This window comes from Erythrolamprus reginae, chromosome 9 (assembly GCF_031021105.1).
Source record: "Erythrolamprus reginae isolate rEryReg1 chromosome 9, rEryReg1.hap1, whole genome shotgun sequence".
In the NCBI taxonomy this organism is placed as follows: domain Eukaryota; kingdom Metazoa; phylum Chordata; class Lepidosauria; order Squamata; family Dipsadidae; genus Erythrolamprus; species Erythrolamprus reginae.
This window is the reverse complement of record NC_091958.1, coordinates 42,647,021-42,668,518: the sequence shown is the minus strand read 5'-3', so window position 1 is coordinate 42,668,518 and position 21,498 is coordinate 42,647,021. Positions and strand designations below refer to the sequence as shown.

The window sequence follows — 21,498 nt, the reverse complement described above, 5'->3', positions numbered from 1 at the left end:
TGCCCACCCCTGCATAGGCCTCACTGAAATCTGGAACAATGAAAAAATAGCCAAACTGGAAAACCGGAAGTTCCGAAAAACAGACTTAGTTTGCCTGTTGTGCTGTTTTTTGCACTCTGGAGGCTTCAGGGAAGCTTCCTGAAGCCCCGGAGTGCAAAAAAACAGCCCAACGGGCAAACTGCATACAGTGGTACCTCGGTTCTCGACCATAATCCGTTCTAGAACTGTGGTTGAGAACCGATTTGGTCGAGAACCGAATTAATTTATCCCATAGGAAATAATGGAAATGTATTTAATTGGTTCCCAGCCCATTGACTTGCTGGGAACCAATTAAATCTACAGTATTTCCTCTATTCCCTATGGGATAAAGATCTCAGGGAACGGGATGAGAGGGAATGGGAGTCGGAACGCCCCTCCTGGCCGCCCTCTTAATAGCCTTCCAGTCTCTACCTTGTAACTTCTCCACGCAGCAGGAAGGGTAGGGCTGGCTACAATACCGGCAGCTTCGTGGGGGCTACTTTCCTCAGAGTTCAGTCGGTTACCTAAAAGCAGCTGCACCAATTTTTTTTTCCCCGGCGGTGGTGGCTCCGTCGGCTTCCCTTCGAGGAGCAACAGCAGCGTCAGGAACGTCACGTGAAGGGAAGCCGCCGGAGCCGCCACGGGGAAAGAAAAAGTTGGTGCAACTGCCTGGAGGTAACCAACTGAACCGCGCGACATTCCCGACGCAGCAGCAGCAGGGCTTTAAAGGTCATAACCAACTTCTGGGAGTTGAAGTCCAAATACCTTTGGGAAACACCAAATACCTCTGGGAAACGCTGGGTACTTCAGTACTGCAAACTACTTCTGCTGACTGCCGTCTGCCTACAATTTGGCAGTTCAAATCTCACCAGGCTCAAGGTTGACTCAGCCTTCCATCCTGGGTAAAATGAGGACCCAGACTGTTGGAGGAAATACAGTATGCTGACTAGGTAAACCACTTAAGAGAGGGATGTAAAGCACTGTAAAGCAGTATACACATCTAAATACTATTGCTTAGATAAAAATAATAAAATTAAAATAAAATTTAAAAATAAAAATATTAAAATAAAATAAAAAATAAAATAATACAATTAAATTTTAAAAATAAACAGTGTTTCTGTGATTACTAAACTGCTAGCTCTATACTGGAACCTTGCAAGAAAGGCAGCGCTTCGACCATTCAAACCACCTTTCTACGGATCAAACCAACGCTAAATGCCGCCACCACCCCACCTCGGGTCCTCCGATGGTATGATCCACCTTGTTGTACAACCTCCCTACGTCACGTTTCCAGAAAGTGGGGGGGAGGAGGAGGAGGAAGAGAAAGCGGGCCGGGAAATGACAGCCTCCGGCTTACTGAGCACCGAAAGGCCTGACGGGTAATTCAAGATGGCGGGCGAGACTTGGCCTGAATTAGGCCGGCCGGGCGAGAGTGTGGCTGTTCCGCGGCGAGGCGGCCCGTCGGCTTCGGGCCTGCTCCGGTGCGGAAGACCAGTGGAAGCCGTCGCGTGAGGTGAGGGGGAGAGAAGGCCTCCTCGAGCGTTACTGGGACCGAGTGCGAAGGTTCCTGCGTCGAAAGTCGGGGCCGGAAGTACTCTCTCCCTCCCAACCCCCTCCGTCCCGCCCTCGGAAACCCCGTCGAGGTCTTGTTTGCTAGACTGACCCCGCGCTTTCCTTTGTAGAGGCAAAGCCATTCGCCCATGCGCATAAGCACGGAGTCATAGCAGCCGGCCTTAATTTATTTAAAATTTATTTAAAATAAAATAGATTTATTTCCATTTTGGACAGGTCCACGGATTTGCATGTCAAAATTTCCACCCTTGCCTTTTAAGCCAACAGTCATCTTGGTGGTTATTTTCCTTTTTTTTTAGGGAGGCACACGAGTTTGTAACACACACATTTGCACACGTAAATTTTAACCAGTAAATAAAAATTTAAAAAACCATTTTAATTTAGACAGAGAAAAGTTTTGTATGTCGCTCACTCTCATCAGCCCAACCTACCTCACAGTTATTGTGGGAAAAATTATTTATTTATTTTATTTATTGGATTTGTATGCTGCCCCTCTCTGGCTAGGAGGAGGATTAAGTATGTCTGCCACTTTGAGTTACTTATAAAGTTAATAATAATAATTTATTAGATTTGTAAGAAAGGTGGGATGAAAATCTCATGAATAAATGTATAAAATACTTAGATGGAGAAGATCTTTAATATCCCAAATGTTTAGTGTCCTTCATTACAAAAAAAAACACCATGCAAAAATTGTTTATATAATACAGTATTCAGTTCAGCTAGGTGGTAACCCCAGCAACCAATATCAATTTTAATTCTTGCTTTTATACACCTTTGTGTGTGTGTGTGTGTGTGTGTGTGTGATAAATCAGAGGCTTGAGGGATTCCCCGCCCCCCATTTCTTTGCATTGCATAGATTTCTAGAAAATAGTTAAGTGGAAGTGCATACAGGTGGTCCTTGACTTAAAACCATTTGTTTAATGTCCTTTGCAGTTACAACAGCACTGAAAAAAGTAACCTATGATCATTTTTCACGCTTATGACCATTGCAACATCCTTTTGGTCACCTGTTCAGAATTCGGACACTTGGCAACTGGAATGTTCTTATGACAGTTTATTATTTATTTGTTTGTTTATTTATTTTATTTTATTTATTTGATTGATTGATTTGATTTGATTTGATTTGTATGCCGCCCCTCTCCGTAGACTCAAGGCGGCTCACAACCGTAATAGAAAACAATATATAATACAAATCTAATAATTAAAACTAAAAACCCATAATTTAAAAAACATGCACACAACATACCATACATAAACAGTATAGGCCTGGGGAACTTATCTCAGTTCCCCCATGCCTGACGGCAGAGGTGGGTTTTAAGGAGTTTACGAAAGGCAAGGAGGGTGGGGGCAGTTCTAATCTCAGGGGGGAGCTGGTTCCAGAGGGTCGGGGCCGCCACAAAGAAGCCTCTTCCCCTGTGACCCGCCAAATGACATTGTTTAGTCGACGGGATCCGGAGAAGGCCAACTCTGTGGGACCTAATTGGTCGCTGGGATTCGTGCGGCAGAAGGCGGTCCCGGTTGCACTCTCCTGGGGTCATGTGACCACCATTTGTAAGATTCCCAGCTGGCTTCCGACAATTAGGTCAATGAGGAAAGCCAGATTTGCTTAAGGACCACATGTTTTTCTTTAGCAACTCTGGTGATTCACTTAACAATAGGAAAAAAGAGGTTGTAAAGTTCAGCAAAACTCACTTAAAGCAACTGCTTTGCTTAGCAACAGAAATTTGGGGCTCAATTGTGCTTGTTCTTTGAAGACTACCTGCAGGAAGTGTTGAGCTGCAGTTTGCTTTTAATGTTGCAATGTTGCTTTGTTTTTTTCAGCTGCTTCTGGTTTTGGATAAACCTTTTCAGGCCGCCATGGAGAAAATGGCCAGGGTGACCACCGCTCTTGGTGGCAACACGATCACGGGACGGACCATGTGCTGCCACCTGGATGCCCCTTCTAATGCCATCAGCGTGTGCCGGGACGCTGCTCAGGTGGTAGTGGCCGGGCGCAACATTTTCAAGATCTACTCCATCGAGGAAGACCAGTTTGTGGAAAAACTCAACTTGCGTGTCGGCCGCAAGCCCTCTCTGAACTTCAGCTGTGCCGACGTGGTGTGGCACCAGATGGATGAGAATTTGCTGGCCACGGCAGCCACGAATGGGGTGGTGGTGACGTGGAACCTTGGCAAACCCTCTCGGAACAAACAGGACCAGCTTTTCATGGAGCACAAGCGAACCGTGAACAAGGTGTGCTTTCACCCTACTGAGGTCTATATGCTCCTTAGCGGGTCTCAGGACGGTTACATGAAGTGCTTCGACCTACGGAAAAAGGATTCGGTCAGCACTTTTTCAGGTAAGGATCCATGTTTGAGAATTATCGACTTCCTCGTGAAATAACTAGGATAAGGTAGAATTATCCTACGCTACAGAGAAGGAAAGAAATGGAGCCGCGCGGTGGCCTAGAGGTGGACATCTCGCCTTGCAATCAGGAGGCTGCAAACTTGATTTTGGACAGCAGTAGATGTTTATTTCTCTGGGTGCAATGAGCAATTGTCTACTGTGAAACCCGTATAGGCATCAGGAAGAGCATCCAGCCAGTAAACGCTTGAGCTCTGATCAGTCACACTGACTCCACTCCCCCCGGGCTTATATAGTTTATGTATGGTATGCTTGTGTGGTAAGATTTTTAAATGATGGGTTTTAGATAATTTTTTAATATTAGATTTGTTACATTGTATACTGTTATTATTGTTATGAGCCGCCCCAAGTCTTCGGAGAGGGGCAGCATAGAAATATAAATAATAATAATAATAATAATAATAATAATAATAATTATTATTATTATTATTATTATTATTATTATTATTATTGGAGCCTAACTTTTGGAGCAGCACCAGATTCAGGACAGAACCCCGTTTTTCAGAAGAGAAACATTGCCTGGATGGTTTAACAGGTAGAATAGGCAACTTGGCAACTTTAAGGCTTGGCATGGCAGGCTGGGGAATGCTGGGAGTTGATGTCCAGAAATCTTAAAAGTTGGCAAGTTTGGAGAGCCGTGAAGTAAAAGATCAACCCGATGTGGTTTCCCCCTCCTCCAGGTCAGTCTGAAAGCGTGCGCGACGTCCAGTTTAGTATCCGTGACTACTTCACCTTTGCTGCCACCTTTGAAAACGGCAACGTTCAGCTGTGGGATATTCGCCGGCCCGACCGCTACGAGAGGATGTTCACTGCCCACAACGGACCTGTATTCTGTTGTGATTGGCATCCAGAGGACAGGTACGAATACATCTGTATGCAGGTAACCTTTCTGTCTCGGATGCTTTTCTGTGCCTCCTTGTTTTCGAGAACCTCTTCCATCTTGTGCAACTTCTCCGCAAAGCATTTTTGTTTGGAAAGTCACGTTGCCCTTCGTATTTTAAGCATCGCTTTGCCCTTTCTGACAGTTTGCAGGTAGCCCCTGGCTTAATAACCATTATTGGAATTAAAATTTCTGTCTTAGGTGTTGCTAGTTGGTCTGGATTTCACCATTTTTAAGATAGATCGGAGTAGGCAATGTTGGCTCTTCTATGACTTATGGACTTCAACTCCCAGAATTCCTGAGCCAATCATGCTAGCTCAGGAATTCTGGGAGTTGAAGTCCACACGACATGGAAGAGCCAACTTTGCCTCTCCCTGGGCTGGGTGTTAAGCAGATCAACATGACTGTTAAGTAAATCAAACAGATATTAAGCAAATCTTGATTTAGAATTGCATTTGGGATGTTTGGCAACCGGCTGGCCATTACAACCATTCGTAGCGTCCTATGGTCACATACTCACAGTTTGCAATGTTTTCAGAGTTAACTTCTAATTTCCAGCAAAAATAACTCAGTGACAAAAATTGATTACCCTAAAACCTGATGCAAACCTATGGCCCGTGTGCCCAAGGTGGCATGGGAAGCCGTGTCGCACTGTTTGTCTTTCGGGTTTCTGGCATGCTTGCACGGGGGCAATCAGCTGTCTTTCGCACACGTGGCAGGGCCAAAAATAAGTGTGCATATGTGTCCTGGCCAGATGATCCCTCCAAGTCTACTTCCCACCCCATGAGAATGAAAGCATCCCTCTAGAGCAGTATTTCCCAACCTTGGCAACTTGAGGATATTTGGACTTCAACTCCCAGAATTCCCCAGCCAGCAAATGCTGGCTGGGGAATTCTGGGAGTTGAAGTCCAAATATTTTCAAGTTGCCAAGTTTGGGAAACACTGCTCTAGGGACCTATGGGACCTGACACAGTCACTAAATGAACTGCTGTAAGTTATAGCATTAGCAATAGCATTTAGACTTATATACCACTTCACAGTGCTCTCTAAGCGGTTTACAGAGAGTAAACACATCGTCCCCAACAATCTGGGTCCTCATTTTTACCGACCTTGGAAGAATGGAAGGCTGAGTCCATCTTGAGCCTACTGAGATTCGATCTGCCAAACTGCTAGCAGCTGGCGATCAGCAGAAATAGCTTGTAGTACTGTACTCTACGGTGCCACTGAGTTGAGGACTCCCCATATAGCACTGCTAGTTCTCTATTCCTGTTGCACCAACTTACGAGATTGTGGCCACACTGTTTTTTTCAGTCTCCTAAATTCCTTGCGTTTCCCTTTCGTTAGAGGCTGGCTGGCCACAGGCGGCCGAGATAAGATGGTGAAAGTCTGGGACATGAGCACCAACCGGGCCAAAGAGATCTACTGTGTGCAAACCATAGCCTCCGTAGCCCGGGTCAAGTGGAGGCCCGAATGCAAACACCACATTGCCACCTGCTCGATGATGGTGGACCACAACATCTACGTATGGGACATCCGGCGCCCGTTCATCCCCTCCGCTATGTTCGAGGAGCACAAAGACGTCACGACCGGGATCGTCTGGCGTCACCTGCACGACCCTTACTTCCTCCTCTCGGGGTCCAAGGACAGCACCCTCTACCAGCACATCTTCAAGGACGCCAGCCAGCCTATCGAACGGGCCAACCCGGAGGGCCTCTGCTACAGCCTCTTCGGAGACCTGGCTTTCGCGGCCAAGGAGAGCCTCGTTTCCTCCGACTCGAACCGGAAGCCCTATCTCGGGGACCGCCGCCATCCCATCTTCTTCAAGAGGAAGCTGGACCCCGCCGAGCAGTTCGAGTTCATCTCCTCCTCCAGCGCCCTCAGCGTCTTCGAGGCCGACGCGGGCTGCGACGCCAGCAGCATGGATTGGTTTGTGCGAACGGCCAGGCAGTACCTGCTGACGGGGAGGCCGCTGGCCGAGCTGTGTGACCACAACGCCAAAGTAGCCAAAGAGCTGAAGCGTAACCAGGTAAAGTTGCATCTCTTCATACAACGGATTAGCAGAGGTGGAAGGGAGCTTATTGATTGATTGATTGATTGATTGATTGGATTTGTATGCCGCCCCTCTCCGCAGACTCGGGGCGGCTAACAACAGCAATAAAACAGTATATAACAAAATCCAATAAATAGGTCATCTAGAAATGCCCATGTTTCATCAACACTCCGCGGCTTGCACTGGCTGCCGGTCAGTTTCAGGTCACAATTCAAAGGGTTGGTTATGACCTATAAAGCCCTACATGGCATCGGACCAGAATACCTTCGGGACCCCCTTCTGTCGCACAAATCCCAGCGACCAATTAGGCCCCACAGAGTTGGCCTTTTCCAGGTCCCATCGACTAAACAATGTCGTCTGGAGGGACCCAGGAGAAGAGACTTCTCTGTGGCGGCCCCAGCCCTCTGGAATCAACTCCCCCCAGAGAGTAGGACCATCCCCCACCCTCCTTGCCTTCCAAAAGCTCCTTGAAAACCCACTTATGTCGCCAGGCATGGGGAAACTGATATGCCCCTTAGCTACTATGGTTTTTTATGTATGGTTTGTTAGGTTGTATGTTTGTTTTTTATAATAAGGGTTTTAAATTGTTCTTTTAACATTAGATTTGTACATTATGTATTGTTGTGAGCCGCTCTGAATCCTCGGAGCGAGGCAGCATACAAATAAATAAACAAATAAACAAATAAATTTTGGCCCACCTCCTCGCCCAAGCAGAAGATCCTACGCCATTTCTGACAGATAGCAATCCAATCTCTTCTTAAAATATGTTCCTGTTCAGGACTTCATCCCCTTCGCATGGTGTTTCCCAACCTTGGTACAGACTTCAACGAACACTCAGGACTGCAGAAAAAAATAATTGCAACCAGCCTTCCCTTCCATTGAGGATCCATAGAATGCACAAACCAGAAAGAGTGCTGATAAAACGATCTATAGACCCCTCACATCCTGGACCTAAACTGCTTCTTCCCCTGTGGTCATGGCTATAGGGCAGTGATAGTTAACCTTTTCGGCACCGAGTGCTGAACTGGAGCATGTGCATGTAGCGGAGCACCGGAACCTAGAAGAGAGCAGCTGGTTGGTGCGCATACACATGGAGGCCAGCTGCTCTTCCGGGTTCCATCACACACATGGGCACTGGCCAGGTCTCACGGGTTCCGGTGCACCAGCTGGTCTTCGTGCGAAGACCAGCTGGCTGGCACAGATGTGTGCACCAGAACCTGGAGTCCTCGGAGTCTAATAAATTATTATTATTATTAAAATCAACTGGCAATGGCGCATTTATTTATTTATTCAATTTTTATGCCGCCCTTCTCCTTAGTCTCTGGGCGGCTTACAACATGTTAGCAATAGCACTTTTTAACAGAGCTAGGCTATTGCCCCCACAATCCGGGTCCTCATTTTACCCACCTCAGAAGGATGGAAGGCTGAGTCAACCTTGAGCCGGTGATGAGATTTGAACCGCTGACCTTCAGATCTACAGTCAGCTTCATTGGCCTGCAGTACAGCAGTCTACCTGCTGCGCCACCACAGAGAGGGCTCTGCATGCCACAGGTTCATCGTCACAGCTATAGGGCATTGAATGCCAAAACAACTAGAGGCAAAATAGTTTTTCCCCTGTACCACCTCTCTTGCTGAACACCTAATTCCCACAGCCCTGTTTTAGACCTAAAGACATTTACCCTTGTAGTTGGTCTGTATTGCTATTATCCTACTCATCTTTTCTTTTCTTATCTTTTCTCACCTTTCCTACAATCTTATATATTTATTTGTCACATTTATAGGCCATCCTCCTCGCAGACTCAATTTTCTCCTTATTGGTATCTTACGATTTATCACCTTATTTGTATCTTACGATTAATTATTATAATTCAGCTTTCTGATCTATGACTTACCACTTTGTTGTACACCGAGAGCTTATGCGCTGAAGATATATCCTTGTGTGTCCAATCACAGTTGGCCAATAAAGTAATAAAGTATCCTATCTTATTCTATTCTATTACATTACATTACATTCTCCAGTCCAGATAGTTGGACTTCAATTCCCAGGATTCCCTAGCCAGCACGGGAATTAAAATCCACAGATCTTAAAAGTGGCTGAAGTTGAGAGATGCTGTGCTGGAGGGTTGGTTTACAGTCTTTCTTTCTTTCTTTTTAAATATTTTTTATTATAATACAAAGATTAAAAAGAGCAAGCATATGGTGTTGTACGTATTGTATCATTCCACAATATAATTATTATTTGTATAGTTGTTGTACTTAGATTCTAAAGTATATTATACAGAGCTGCCCCTAATTCCCCCTCCCTCCCCATTGAACTGTTAGTCAGTTCTTTTATATATATATATCAATATACAGCTTATGGCATCAGCGGTTATCGAACATTTGTTCTATCATTCAATTAATCTAAAGTCAGATTGATTTGATCTTAATTTTGTGTCTCGGATTGATTTTAGGAACATCTAGTTTATTTACTACCATTATTTTTTCTTGTCTCGACTCAGTCATAAAATTTCTTCCAAATTTCATAGTATTTTGATTCTTCTTTATTTTTAAGTTTTGGGGTTAATCTGTCCATTTCTGCACAGTCGTATACTTTTTTAATCATTTCTCTTTCTGATGGTGTTTCTTCTTTTTTTCCAATTTTGCGCTATTGTAATTCTAATTGCAGTAATCATGTGTTGTATTAAATAATAGTAGTCTTTTTTAAGTTTTTGATTTATTATGCCTAGAAGAAAGGTCTCTGGTTTTAATATCAGTTTAATTGTAGTAATTTCGAAGATCCGCATTTTAACTTTTTTCCATATCTTTTTTATTTGGGGGCATGTCCACCATAGATGAAAAAAGGCCCCATTTTTATTTTTACACCTCCAACAATTTGGTTTCAGGTTTGGATATATTTTGGCTAGTCTAGCTGGTGCTAGGTGCCATCTATAAAACATTTTTTGGATATTTTCATTATGGTTTACAGTCTTTCATTTGACAGCTAGCCGGTGGTTTCTTAGCTTTTTCTGTTCTTTTTTTTCTCCAGGTTGCTCAGACATGGACAATGCTCCGGATTATTTATTCAAGCCCTAACACCGTCCCTGCCACGAACCTCAACCACAGCCTGGGGAAAAGTAGCTCAAGCCTTCCGCTCATGAACAGGTAAAGCGAAGACCTGCTTTGTGGGGACATGCGCAATCAAGGGTGACTTGGGGCAAATCCAGGTGAGACCCTGCAGCCTTAAATAGCCCCTATTTAAGATAGGAATATGGTAGCTTAAGTCCATCCATCTTAAAGGTGTCAAGGTTGAGAAACATTGCCATAAAACTTTCTGGAACAACCAATCCTGGGAGGTTTTTGTCAAAGGCCAACAGGAAATATCACAAAATGCCGAATCAAACAATTTTGGCTCTAAATTCAAAGATATTTCTGATTAGTCTCCATGTGTTTGTAACAATATCCTAGTCTGGGTGAGCCCGGTTCTTGGTTGTAGTTGCATTAAATATGGAATATCATGAGCATTCTTGGCTGCCTTATTATTTTTTATTTGGGTGGTTTTTGCTGTTTTTCTTCTGTTGGCAGCCCAGAGTCCTGTATATACCATATTTTTCAGAGTATAAGACGCAGTTTAGTTTTGGGGGAAGAAAACAAATGGGAATCTGTCTCTGCCTCCCAGCAATTTGCTTAACAGCAAACAGCACAGATAATATACAGTGGAACCTCGACATACGAGCAGCTCTACTTACGAGCTACTCGAGATAAGAGCTGGGAGGGGAGCGACATTTTTGTTCGCCTCCCGAGCTCACATTCGGGATACGAGCGCCAAGGAGCTGTCTCCTGAAGCCGAACACTAACTTCCGCTTTCGGCTTCAGGAGACAGCTCCTTGGCGCTCGTATCCCGCGTGTTTTAAAAGGTTGCAGCCGGCCTGGGGGGTTCGGGGGGGTGCTGGCAAGCCCCCCAGGCCGGCTGCAACCTTTTAAAAAACGCGCGCCGCTTCGCAGCTCTCTGCTGAATCCGGAACGCTAACTTCCGCGTTCGGATTCAGCAGACAGCTGCGAAGCAGCGCGCGTGTTTTAAAACGTGGCAGCCGGCCTGGGGGACTTGGGGGGAAGCCCCCGAGCCCCCCAGGCCGGCTGCAACCTTTTAAAACACGCGCGCTGCTTCGCAGCTGTCTGCTGAATCCGAACGCGGAAGTTAGCGTTCCGGATTCAGCAGAGAGCTGCGAAGCGGCGCGCGTGTTTTAAAAGGTTGCAGCCGGCCTGGGGGGCTTGGGGGCTTCCCCCCGAGCCCCCCAGGCCGGCTGCCACGTTTTAAAACACGCGCGCTGCTTCGCAGCTGTCTGCTGAATCCGAACGCGGAAGTTAGCGTTCCGGATTCAGCAGAGAGCTGCGAAGCGGCGCGCGTGTTTTAAAAGGTTGCAGCCGGCCTGGGGGGCTCGGGGGCTTCCCCCCAAGCCCCCCAGGCCGGCTGCCACGTTTTAAAACACGCGCGCTGCTTCGCAGCTGTCTCTGAACGCTAACTTCCGCGTTCGGCGGCAGCAATTTTTTTTGTTGTTGCACGGATTAATTGACTTTACATTGTTTCCTATGGGAAACAATGTTTCGTCATACGAGCGTTCCGACTTACGAGCCTCCTTCCGGAACCAATTAGTCCCGTAAGTCGGGGTTCTACTGTACACATATGCTGTATGTCTGACCCATAGAAATAGCAAAGAATTGGAGAAATGTACATTATGGCGATACAGTGGCACCTCTACTTAAGAACTTAATTTGTTCTGTGACCAGGTTCTTAAGTAGAAAAGTTTGTAAATAGAAGCAATTTTTCCCATAGGAATCAATGTAAAAGCAAATACAGTGGTACCTCGTGATACGAACCCCTCATGATATGAACCTGGGCTTCGGAAATTTTTTGCCTCTTCTTACGAACTTTTTTCGGCTTACGAACCCACCGCAGATCACCTTTTAAAACAGCCGTGGGGCTTCTCGGTGTTCTACCAAACCCGAACTTTTCGGGTTCGGGAGGCCGCCGAGAAGCGCCGCCGCCCAGCTGTCATCTTCTGAAACAGCCGGGGGGGCTTCTTGGCGTTCTCCCGAACCCGGAAGTTCGGGTTCCAGAGACCACCGAGAAACGCCTGGCTGTTTCAGAAGGTTACAGCTGGGCGGCGGCGGCCAGCAGAGCGCCGTTTTTACAATCAGCAGCGGCGTTTTCGGCCGATCTGGAGGCTGGAAATGAGGTGGGGAATCCCAATAGGGAATTCCATGGGCGGAGCTTTGACGTCACGAAGACGTCCTTCCTGGAGGCCGAAACGTGTCTAGAACAGGGGTAGGCAAAGTTGACTCTTCTATGACATGTGGACTTCAACTCCCAGAATTCCTGTGCTAGCATGATTGGCTCAAGAATTCTGGGAGTTGAAGTCCACAAGTCATAGAAGAGCCAACTTAGCCTAACCCTGGTCTAGAGCAATAATAAAGCAGTCTTTTAAAAATAAGTCTAATAATTTGAACATTTCAAAGACATTTATAGTTATTGACTTGTTTGATTTGGCATTTTGTGATATTTCCTGTTGGCCTTTGACAAAACCTCCCAGGATTGGTTGATCCAGAAAGTCCTTAGGCAATGTTTCTCAACCTTGACACCTTTAAGATCCAGTTTTAGCAGTCTGATTATCACAAGAGAATAAAATTCTGCCTCTACCGCCCAGCAATTTGCTTTCTTGCAGCTAGTTTCACTTTCAGTTTAAGCACCTGGCCTGCCTGCAGCCTTAATCAGCTGCTGGTCGGGAGGCCGATAATCAGTTACTCATGCTAATCAGGCTCGGCGCTGTTTGCTGCAAGGAAGTAAATTGCTGGGAGGCAGAGGCCAAAGGGTGGATGGGTGGGGCTATATTCCATGGATAAGACACACCCAACTTTTCAATCAAAAATAATAATAATAATTTATTAGACTTGTATGCCGCCCCTCTCTGAAGAATTGGGGCGGCTCACAACAACAATGAAACAATACAAATACAAATACAAATCTAATAATAAAAAAACTTAGCCATAATTGCAGAATTGTGGACATAGAGAAGAAGGGGATACAATAAGGAAAATTTTACTATTTTCTGCTTCTCTCCCAGCTTTAACTTGAAAGATATTCCCTCTGGAATAGGCACCGAGTCACGGCTGGAGAGGACCAAGGGAGAGAACCGTCCTGAAGCCATTCTCATGGATACCTCCTCAACTCTGATCAATAACGATGGTGAGCAGACCTAGAAAGAAATGGACAGCTGTACACTAGATCAGCGTTTCCCAACCGGTGTGCCACCGCCAGGTGTGCCGCGGCTCCTGCCCGATGCCGCGGTTTCTGGCGCTCTCCTGCTGGGCCCCAAAGAAGGAAGGGAGGAAGAAGGAGAGCTTCATTCTCCGTGCCTTTTTCCCGCCTTCCTTCTTTGGGGCCCAGCAGGAGAGCGCCAGAAACCGCGGCATCGAGCAGGAACCGGGAGGTCGGAGGCACCGGCACAGCAGCGCCCCGCCCAGCTGGAGTTTCCCTGTCGTCGTCGGCACACCTGGCCGTGTCGGCGGCGGCAAGTGTCCTTTGGGGCTCGGCGGGAGGGCACTGGCGGTGGGAGCGGGGGGGGCTGCAGCGGCGCAGGCAGTCGCGGGGAGATGGCGGGGGGCGGGGGGGGCGGCTGCAGCAGCCCCGGGCACCGTTCCCTGTAGGCTTTTCCAGGGGTGCGCAGGGGGCCGCGGCCACCCGCCCGCCTGCCGGATTTCCCTCCACGCGGCTGGGGAGGTGGATTCGCCGCCCCCGCCAGCCCGATCTCTCTCCATTGGCTGGTGACACAGATCTACCGCCCTCGCCAGCCTGATCTCCCTCCATGGGGGGGTGGGGGGCGACGAACAGACGACCGGGGGCTGTCCGTCCGTGTTGGGTGGTGCAGGGCAGGCACAGGCAGCCCCAGGGGAGAACAAGGGTGGGAGAGAAAGGAAAGAGAGAGAAAGGGAGGGAGAGAAAATTGAATGAAGGAGGGAGAGAAAGAAAGAGTAAGAAGTAGAAAGGATAGAGAAAAAGGAAGAGAAAGGGAGGGAGAGAAAGGAAAGAGAGAGAAAGGGAGGGAGAGAAAATTGAATGAAGGAGGGAGAGAAAGAAAGAGTAAAAAGTAGAAAGGATGGAGAAAAAGGAAGAGAAAGGGAGGGGGAGAAAGGAAAGAGGGAGGAAGGGGGGAGAGAAAGAAGATATGAAGGAGGGAGAAAAAGAAAGAGATAGGAAGGAAAGAGGGAGAGAAAGGAATGAGAGAGAAAGGGAGGGAGAGAAAGGGAATGAAAGAGGGAGAAGGGGTGAGAGATAGAAAGGATAGACAGAAAGGGAGAGGAAGGAAAGAGAGATGAGAGAGGAAGGAGGAGACAGAGAGGAAGGAAGGAAGAAAGAAAGAAAAAAAAAGAGGGATGGAGAGAGGAAGGAAGAGAGAGAAAGAGGGAGGGAGAGAGAAATAGAGCGAAAGGGAGGAAGAGAGATTTTTTTTGTCCAAACTTTTTTTAGCGCCCCCCCCCCTCCATGTTCCCCAGGATTTTGAAAATATGAAAAATGTGCCGCGGCTCCAAAAAGGTTGGGAAACACTGCACTAGATGACCTAGAACAGTGATGGAGAACCTTTTTTCCTCGGGTACGGAAAGAGCGTGCATGCACGCTATCGCACATGCGTGAGTGCCCACACCCATAATTCAATGCCTGGGGAGGGTGAAAACAGCTTCCCCCAACCCCCAAAGGCCCTCTGGAGGCCGGAAACAGCCTATTTCCCAACTTCTGGTGGGCCCAGTAGGCTCATGTTTCGCCCTCCCCAGGCTCCAAAGCCTTCCCTGGAGCCAGGCGAGGGTAAAAACTTCCTCCCCTATCCCCGCCGGAGGCTCTCTGGAAACCAAAAACGCCCTCCCAGAGCCTCTGGGAGCCAAAAATCAGCTGGCCAATACACACATGCATGTTGGAGCTGAGCTCGGGCAATGGCTCGTATGCCAGCAGATATGGCTCTGCGTGCCACCTGTGGTACTCCTACCATAGGTTCGCCATCACTGCTCTAGGCCATGAAACAATAGATCCTGCTCGATAAAGGCAGATTCTAATCAAATCTCTTAAGTAGTCAAGCGGTTCTACAATAAAACTAGTTTGGAGAAAGGAGTGAACTTCTCTTCATTGCTTTTGTTCAAGTGGCGCCTAGACTGACATTGATCAGAGGTGCTTTCATCTGAACTCCTGCACTGAGCAGGAAACTGAACTGCATAGCCAAAACAGCCCCATCCAACTCTGTGACTCTAAGCATTTCTTTTCCTGGATGTCTAGAGAATGAGGAGACAGAAGGAAGTGACGTTCCTGCCGATTATCTCCTGGGCGATGTGGAAGCTGATGAAGATGATCTGTACATGATGGACCATGAGAATCCTCACAGTGAGTGCCTGTCTGTTCTTAATGCCTCGTCTGTTGCTTCTCTTTCCTTTTTCTCCCTTTGCCGAGCAGAGAGATTGGAGAAGAAGGGATTTCAAGAGAGTTAGCAGGAACACAGTGAGGGATACAAAGCAGCTTTTCAATCATGCTCATTATTTCTGATGTGTTTTCTCTGTTGTGTGCCTGCTTACTCTCTTCTAATCCTTTTTTTCTCCATTGAATATAAATAAAAACATTAATTTCTTTTTTTCTTCTTCTTCATTATGCAGTGCTCGGTGAGCACTCCAAAGGGCAGAGCAGTTAGGAGGCAAACAAAAGACAACAGTGTGAAACCACTTAGTCTTATAATATACAGTTATTCCTCGTCTTACGAACTTAATTGATTCCCGGAGGAGGTTCGTAAGGCGAAAAGTTCGTAAGACGAAACATTGTTTCCCATAGGAAACAATGTAAAATGAATTAATGCGTGCAAGAAAAAACCCCCGCAAAAAAACGCCACCGCCCTTTTGAAACAGCCAGGCACTTCTCAGCGTTCTCCCAATGCCGAACCCGGAAGTTTGGCAAAAGTTTGGGTTCGGGTGGCTGCCGAGAAGCCCCGCCGCCTGGCTGTCACCTTTTGAAACAGCCGGGGGGCTTCTCAGCGTCCTCCCGAACCTGAACGCCAAACCCAAACTTTTGCCGAACTTCCGGTTACGGCGTTCGGGAGGACACCGAGAAGCCCCGCCGTGCGGCTGTCACCTTTTGAAACAGCCGGGGGGATTTTCGGCGTTCTCCCGAACGCCAAACCCAGAAGTTTGGCAAAAGTTCAGGGTTGGCGTTCGGGTTCAGGAGGACGCTGAGAAGCCCCGCCGCCCGGCTGTCAGCTTTTTAAAAGAGCCGCGGAGCTGTCGGGCCGGTCGGGAGGCTCAAACGGAGGTGGGGAATCCCAATAGGGAATTCCATGGGCGGAGCTTTGACGTCACGAAGACGTCCTTCCTGGCCGGCCGAAACGTGGACTCCAGGAAGGACGTCTTCGTGACGTCAAAGCTCCGCCCATGGAATTCCCTATTGGGATTCCGGGTTCGGCGTTCGGGCGGCAGGTTCGTAAGACGGAAAAAGTTCGGAAGAAGAGGCAGAAAATTTCTGAACCCCGGGTTTGTATCTCAGATTGTTCGTATGGTGAGGGGTTCGTATCACGAGGTACCACTGTATATAAATATATAATACAATGTTATATAGGAGGAGAGAACGGAAGGATTTAGATCTGTTTGCTTCATGGCTCCGTGTCTTCCTGCAGCCGAAGAACAAGAGTATATCCTTCCCCAGGAAGCCTTTCCTCTACGCCATGAAATCGTAGACAACCCCTCTGCATTGGACCATCTGCAGGATAAAGCCGACTCGCCCCACGTCAGTGGCAACGAAGCGGAGACCGTGTCTCTTACCCCTGTGGAATCGTTCTCCCTCATTTCCATTTCACACTCCCTCTACGAGAACCGTCTGCCGGCCGATTTCTTCAACCCCATCGTCCATGACATGTTGCTCTTCTACGCCGAGCAGGGAGATGTCCAGATGGCCGTGTCGGTCCTGATTGTACTGGGGGATCGCATCAAGAAGGGGATTGATGACCAAACACAGGTACCTATAGCCACAGAGAGTGGTCAAGCAATAGCTGAATCACTTGTCCCAGTAGGGAACGCTAGGAGAAAAATCTTGCCCACCTCTGCTGTTTTTCCTGACCATTGCTGCCTCTCTGCTCACAGTCACTCATTTATTTATTTATTTATTTATTTGATTTGATTTGATTTGTATGCCGCCCCTCTCCGTAGACTCATGCCTTCATCACCTTGAGGTTTGACTACTGCAACGCTCTCTATATGGGGCTACCTCTGAAAAGTGTTTGAAAACTTCAGATCGTGCAGAATGCGGCCACGAGAGCAACCATGGGCCTTCCCAGATACGCCCATGTCTCATCAACACTCTGTGGCCTGCACTGGCTGCCGATCAGTTTCTGGTCACAATTCAAAGTGTTGGTTATGACCTATAAAGCCCTACATGGCATTGGACCAGAATACCTCCAGGACCGTCTTCAGCCGCACAAATCACAGTGGCCAATTAGGTCCCACAGAGTGGGCCTTCTCTGGGTCCCGTCAACTAAGCAATGTTGTCTGGCAGGGCCCAGGGGAAGAGCCTTCTCTGGTGGCCCCGGCCCTCTGGAACCAGCTCCCCCCAGAGATCAGAACTGCCCCCACCCTCCTCGCCTTTCACAAGTTGTTGAAAACTCACCTTTGCCGCCAGACATGGGGAAATTGACATACCCCCTAACTATTTTGGTTTATGTATGGTTTGATTGGTTTTTGTGATTATTTTATTATAAGGGTTTTTTAAATTGTGTTTTTAAATATTGGATTTGTACTTTGTTTATTATTGTTGTGAGCTACCCCGAGTCTTCGGAGAGGCGCGGCATACAATCTAATAAATTATTATTATTATTATTATTATTATTATTATTATTATTATTATTATTAATATTAATATTTAGCCCTACTCAAGTGAGGGACATAGGAAAAGAAATACAGGTTGTTCTGGACTTATGACTGGTCTGTTAGTGACCATTCACAGTTGTTAGTGTATTTTGTTATAATAATTTTTATGGATTTTTATAATGATAAACACATACACGCTACATATAACACAGTGCTCAGTGATGTGTGCACCCACTACCAGACAACATTCAAACCCACCACCAAAATGAGGGTATACGTTATACAGTACATAGCCTTTTTAAACTAAGATCAATATGTCTATTTATATATTATAAAATAATTCCAATTGATTCTTCATAGCTTGGTCTCAAATTCTGCTGATCATATAACCTCTCACCCTATGCCAATGTCCCATCAGTTCTCGCAATTTATTTTCATTAACCGTATTCATCTTTATATCCATAATTTCAAATCAAATGTGGTCCACCATGTACCAGTATCAATTTCGTATTGTCCATTTTGTTGCATCCGTTCCAACTACTACCACTTGGGCACTTTCTACAGCTGCTTCTTTAATTTCTCTGAATTCACCCACTTCATTTCTTTTTACTAATACTGCCTTTTCCACAGTTGTTTATGTGCAAAGTAACCCTTAAATAACAAGGATTCGCACACAGAAATAATGTCTCCTTACCAGTTGTCTTTGTCATAAACGGTAAACAAAGATACCAGCTTAAACACAGTTTAGCTACAATGAAGCATAGAATATCAGAAAGAGAATATCCAATCAGAGAATGCAGATCAGAGAGACACTAAGCTCTCCAGCTCCCTCTTATGGCAATCTGCAACACTATCAACCAATCAAAAATAGCATACAGTTAAAGCCATATACATTAACACAGTTAAACCTTCAGACGTACATTGTTGGTTTATATACAGTGATCCCTCGTTTTTCGCAGGGGATGCGTTCCAAGACCATCCGTGAAAAACCAATTTCCACGAAGTAGAGGAAATATTTTTTTTAATTTATTTAATGAGTATTTGGACTTTTAAAACCCGCCCTTTGCATTAAACAGTCATTCTGTAATGTTTCTCACCTGGAACTACATGTGATATCCTACCAATTTCTTTTAATAGAGTACAGTAGTCCTGTAGAAGAATTTTATGAATTTTAATGGATTTAAAATTTTTAATGGATTTAAGCCCCCTTTAAAAACCCGTGAAATAGCCAATCTGCGAAAGATGAACCGAGAAGTAGCGAGGGATTACTGTATTGCCAACAGTTATATACTGTATTGCCAACCCAACTGTTTACCAGAGTCCTAACACCAGGTATGACTGACTGAAAAATGACAACATGGATTCGAAGTTCCAGTGGTCAGGACTGCGGAGCCCAGCGTAAAAGTGAGCCATTTGCTAAGTGCCCGAAATACAGTGCAGTTATATAAGCATGGAGGAAGAGTTGTCAGAACCCTGGAACTAGGTCATCAGTAGCTTTCGATTGGTCCATTATAACTTCATACCGCTAAGCGATTGGTCGTTCAGTGAGGGTTATACCTGTAAACCACACGAGCGCTTATGAGCCTTTGGAGAAACATGGGGCGACGGCATTTGAAGTTCGAGATTGCCACAACGTCGTTGTCTTTCGTTTCCCCCAGGAACATTGGTACATGTCGTACATTGACCTCCTGCAGCGTTTCCAGCTGTGGAACATCTCCAACGAAGTGATCAAACTGAGCACCTGCAGGGCCGTCCACTGCCTCAACCAGGCCTCCACCACCCTGCACATCAACTGCAGCAACTGCAAGCGGCCGATGAGCAACAAAGGATGGATCTGTGACCGGTGAGAAGCTCCCAGCTGCCAACATGCAGCATCCTTTCTGTTGAAAGCAGGAGAGCAAAGATTGTCTGTCTGTCTATCTATCTATCTTATCTATCTTCAGAGTCTTCGGAGAGGGGCTGCATACAAATCTAATAAACTATAACCATCTATCTATCTATTGATGTTTTTAGTGTTCTTTTTATTTGTATTATATTTAGAACTGTTATTAACCGCTCAGAGTCCGTTTCGGAGTGAGCGGCATTTAAATCCAATAGATAGATAGATAGATAGATAGATAGATAGATAGATAGATAGATAGATAGATAGATAGATAGATAGATAGATAGATAGATAGATAGATAGATAGATAGATAGATAGATAGATAGATAGATAGATAGATACATAGATACATAGATACATAGATACATAGATAGATACATAGATAGATACATAGATAGATACATAGATAGATACATAGATACATAGATAGATACATAGATAGATACATAGATAGATAGATACATAGATAGATACATAGATAGATACATAGATAGATACATAGATAGGGAAGGAAGGAACAGACTGAGTTTCCTAGCTGAAGAAAGATTGAACTCTCTCTGCTGCTGGAGTTTCTGTTCTTCCTCTGCAACCCCACCTTTGTTCTCTTTTGTGGTCTTTTACAGGTGCCGGCAATGTGCCAGTATGTGTGCCGTGTGCCACCACGTGGTCAAGGGCCTCTTTGTGTGGTGCCAGGGCTGCAGTCACGGCGGTCACCTGCAACATATCATGAAATGGCTGGAAACCAGCTCCCATTGCCCTACAGGATGCGGCCACCTTTGTGAATACACCTGAATTTTAAGAGAAACGTCGAGAACATCCGCCAGGCTGCCTAGAACTGAGAACCTCGCTTGGGGGTGGGGAGAGGGAGTGATACTCACTGTGGTTGCTGATCTAGATAGCTCACCAAATCGGAACTTGCAAAATGCGCCGTGATTTTTCTGCTTCCTGGGAAGAAGAAGAAGAAGAGAAACAGCTCAGCCACATCACTTAAGCATTTTCTTCTAATGTCCTGCTGTGGAGGCAGTTTGTCCTTTACAAAACCTACTTTATTATTAGCCCCAGGGTGTTTCGGGCAGTGGGTTTTTTTAAATACCGAATTAAACAAGGTGAAACGTACCGCTTTCTTGTTTGCATTTGCAAAACTTTCTGTATAAAGACATCTAAATAGCTGGCCACCGACGGAGCAGGATTGAGGCTTTCTCTTCAAAAAAAGGAGGCAATCAGAATCTGTATTTTGATTATCTTGGGCCCGAAAGTTAAAACTTCCAGCTCGTAGTTGGAGAAAGTACAGTTGGGCTGAAAAAAAAGAGGGCTTTATATTTTATTGAAACGGTTTCAGGATTTCGTGCAGAGTAACTTCAACAAGAATATTTGATTTGATGAGATGAACTTTTAGAGATCCTCCGTTCTCGGCAAGCTTCTACAGTTTTTAAAGGGGGGAAAAATACTGTGTACTCTGTTCTTGCCAGAGTTTAAAAAATAAGTCCATCTGACCTAACAGAGTTTAATCTTGGCTGCGGAGAGTTGGAGATTTACTCTTACTAGACCAGCATTCCAGAGCTTCAGCAACTTTAAGATGTGTGGATTTCAACTCCCTGAACTCCCCAGCCAGCATCACTAACAGAAGTTCTGGGAATCACAAAATAATAGAGTTGGAAGGGATCCTTTAGATCTTCTAGTCCCGTGATGGTGAACCTATGGCACGCAAGCCACAGATGCCACGCAGAGCTGTATCAGAGGGTGTCAGAAAAATCTAAAAAGCTAAAAATCACACTCAGAGCTTTGGTTCAAAATGTAAAAAATTATTGAAAAGAAAAAACAAACACCAG

The 21,498-nt window shown here is 46.0% G+C and overlaps 1 protein-coding gene across 1 annotated transcript; it reads left to right on the top strand.

Annotated features, from left to right (window-relative positions):
- Positions 1 to 1,316: 1,316 nt before the first annotated feature.
- WDR24 (WD repeat domain 24) lies at positions 1,317 to 20,785 on the top strand. Its single transcript, XM_070760949.1, has 10 exons — positions 1,317 to 1,531; positions 3,412 to 3,928; positions 4,674 to 4,851; positions 6,218 to 6,899; positions 9,952 to 10,067; positions 13,025 to 13,146; positions 15,223 to 15,327; positions 16,601 to 16,938; positions 19,445 to 19,629; positions 20,293 to 20,785. The coding sequence occupies exons 2-10, from the start codon at positions 3,448 to 3,450 to the stop codon at positions 20,459 to 20,461; spliced, it is 2,376 nt and encodes a 791-aa protein (XP_070617050.1). The 5' UTR covers positions 1,317 to 1,531; positions 3,412 to 3,447; the 3' UTR covers positions 20,462 to 20,785.
- Positions 20,786 to 21,498: the final 713 nt, after the last annotated feature.

Excerpts from the sequence above, each read along its gene's own strand:
- WDR24 (XM_070760949.1), top strand. The coding sequence starts at position 3,448 with ATGGAGAAAATGGCCAGGGTGACCACCGCTCTTGGTGGCAACACGATC. Across the intron at positions 3,929-4,673 it reads TTCGGTCAGCACTTTTTCAG|GTCAGTCTGAAAGCGTGCGC; the intron begins GTAAGGATCCAT and ends CCCCTCCTCCAG. Across the intron at positions 16,939-19,444 it reads GGATTGATGACCAAACACAG|GAACATTGGTACATGTCGTA; the intron begins GTACCTATAGCC and ends CGTTTCCCCCAG.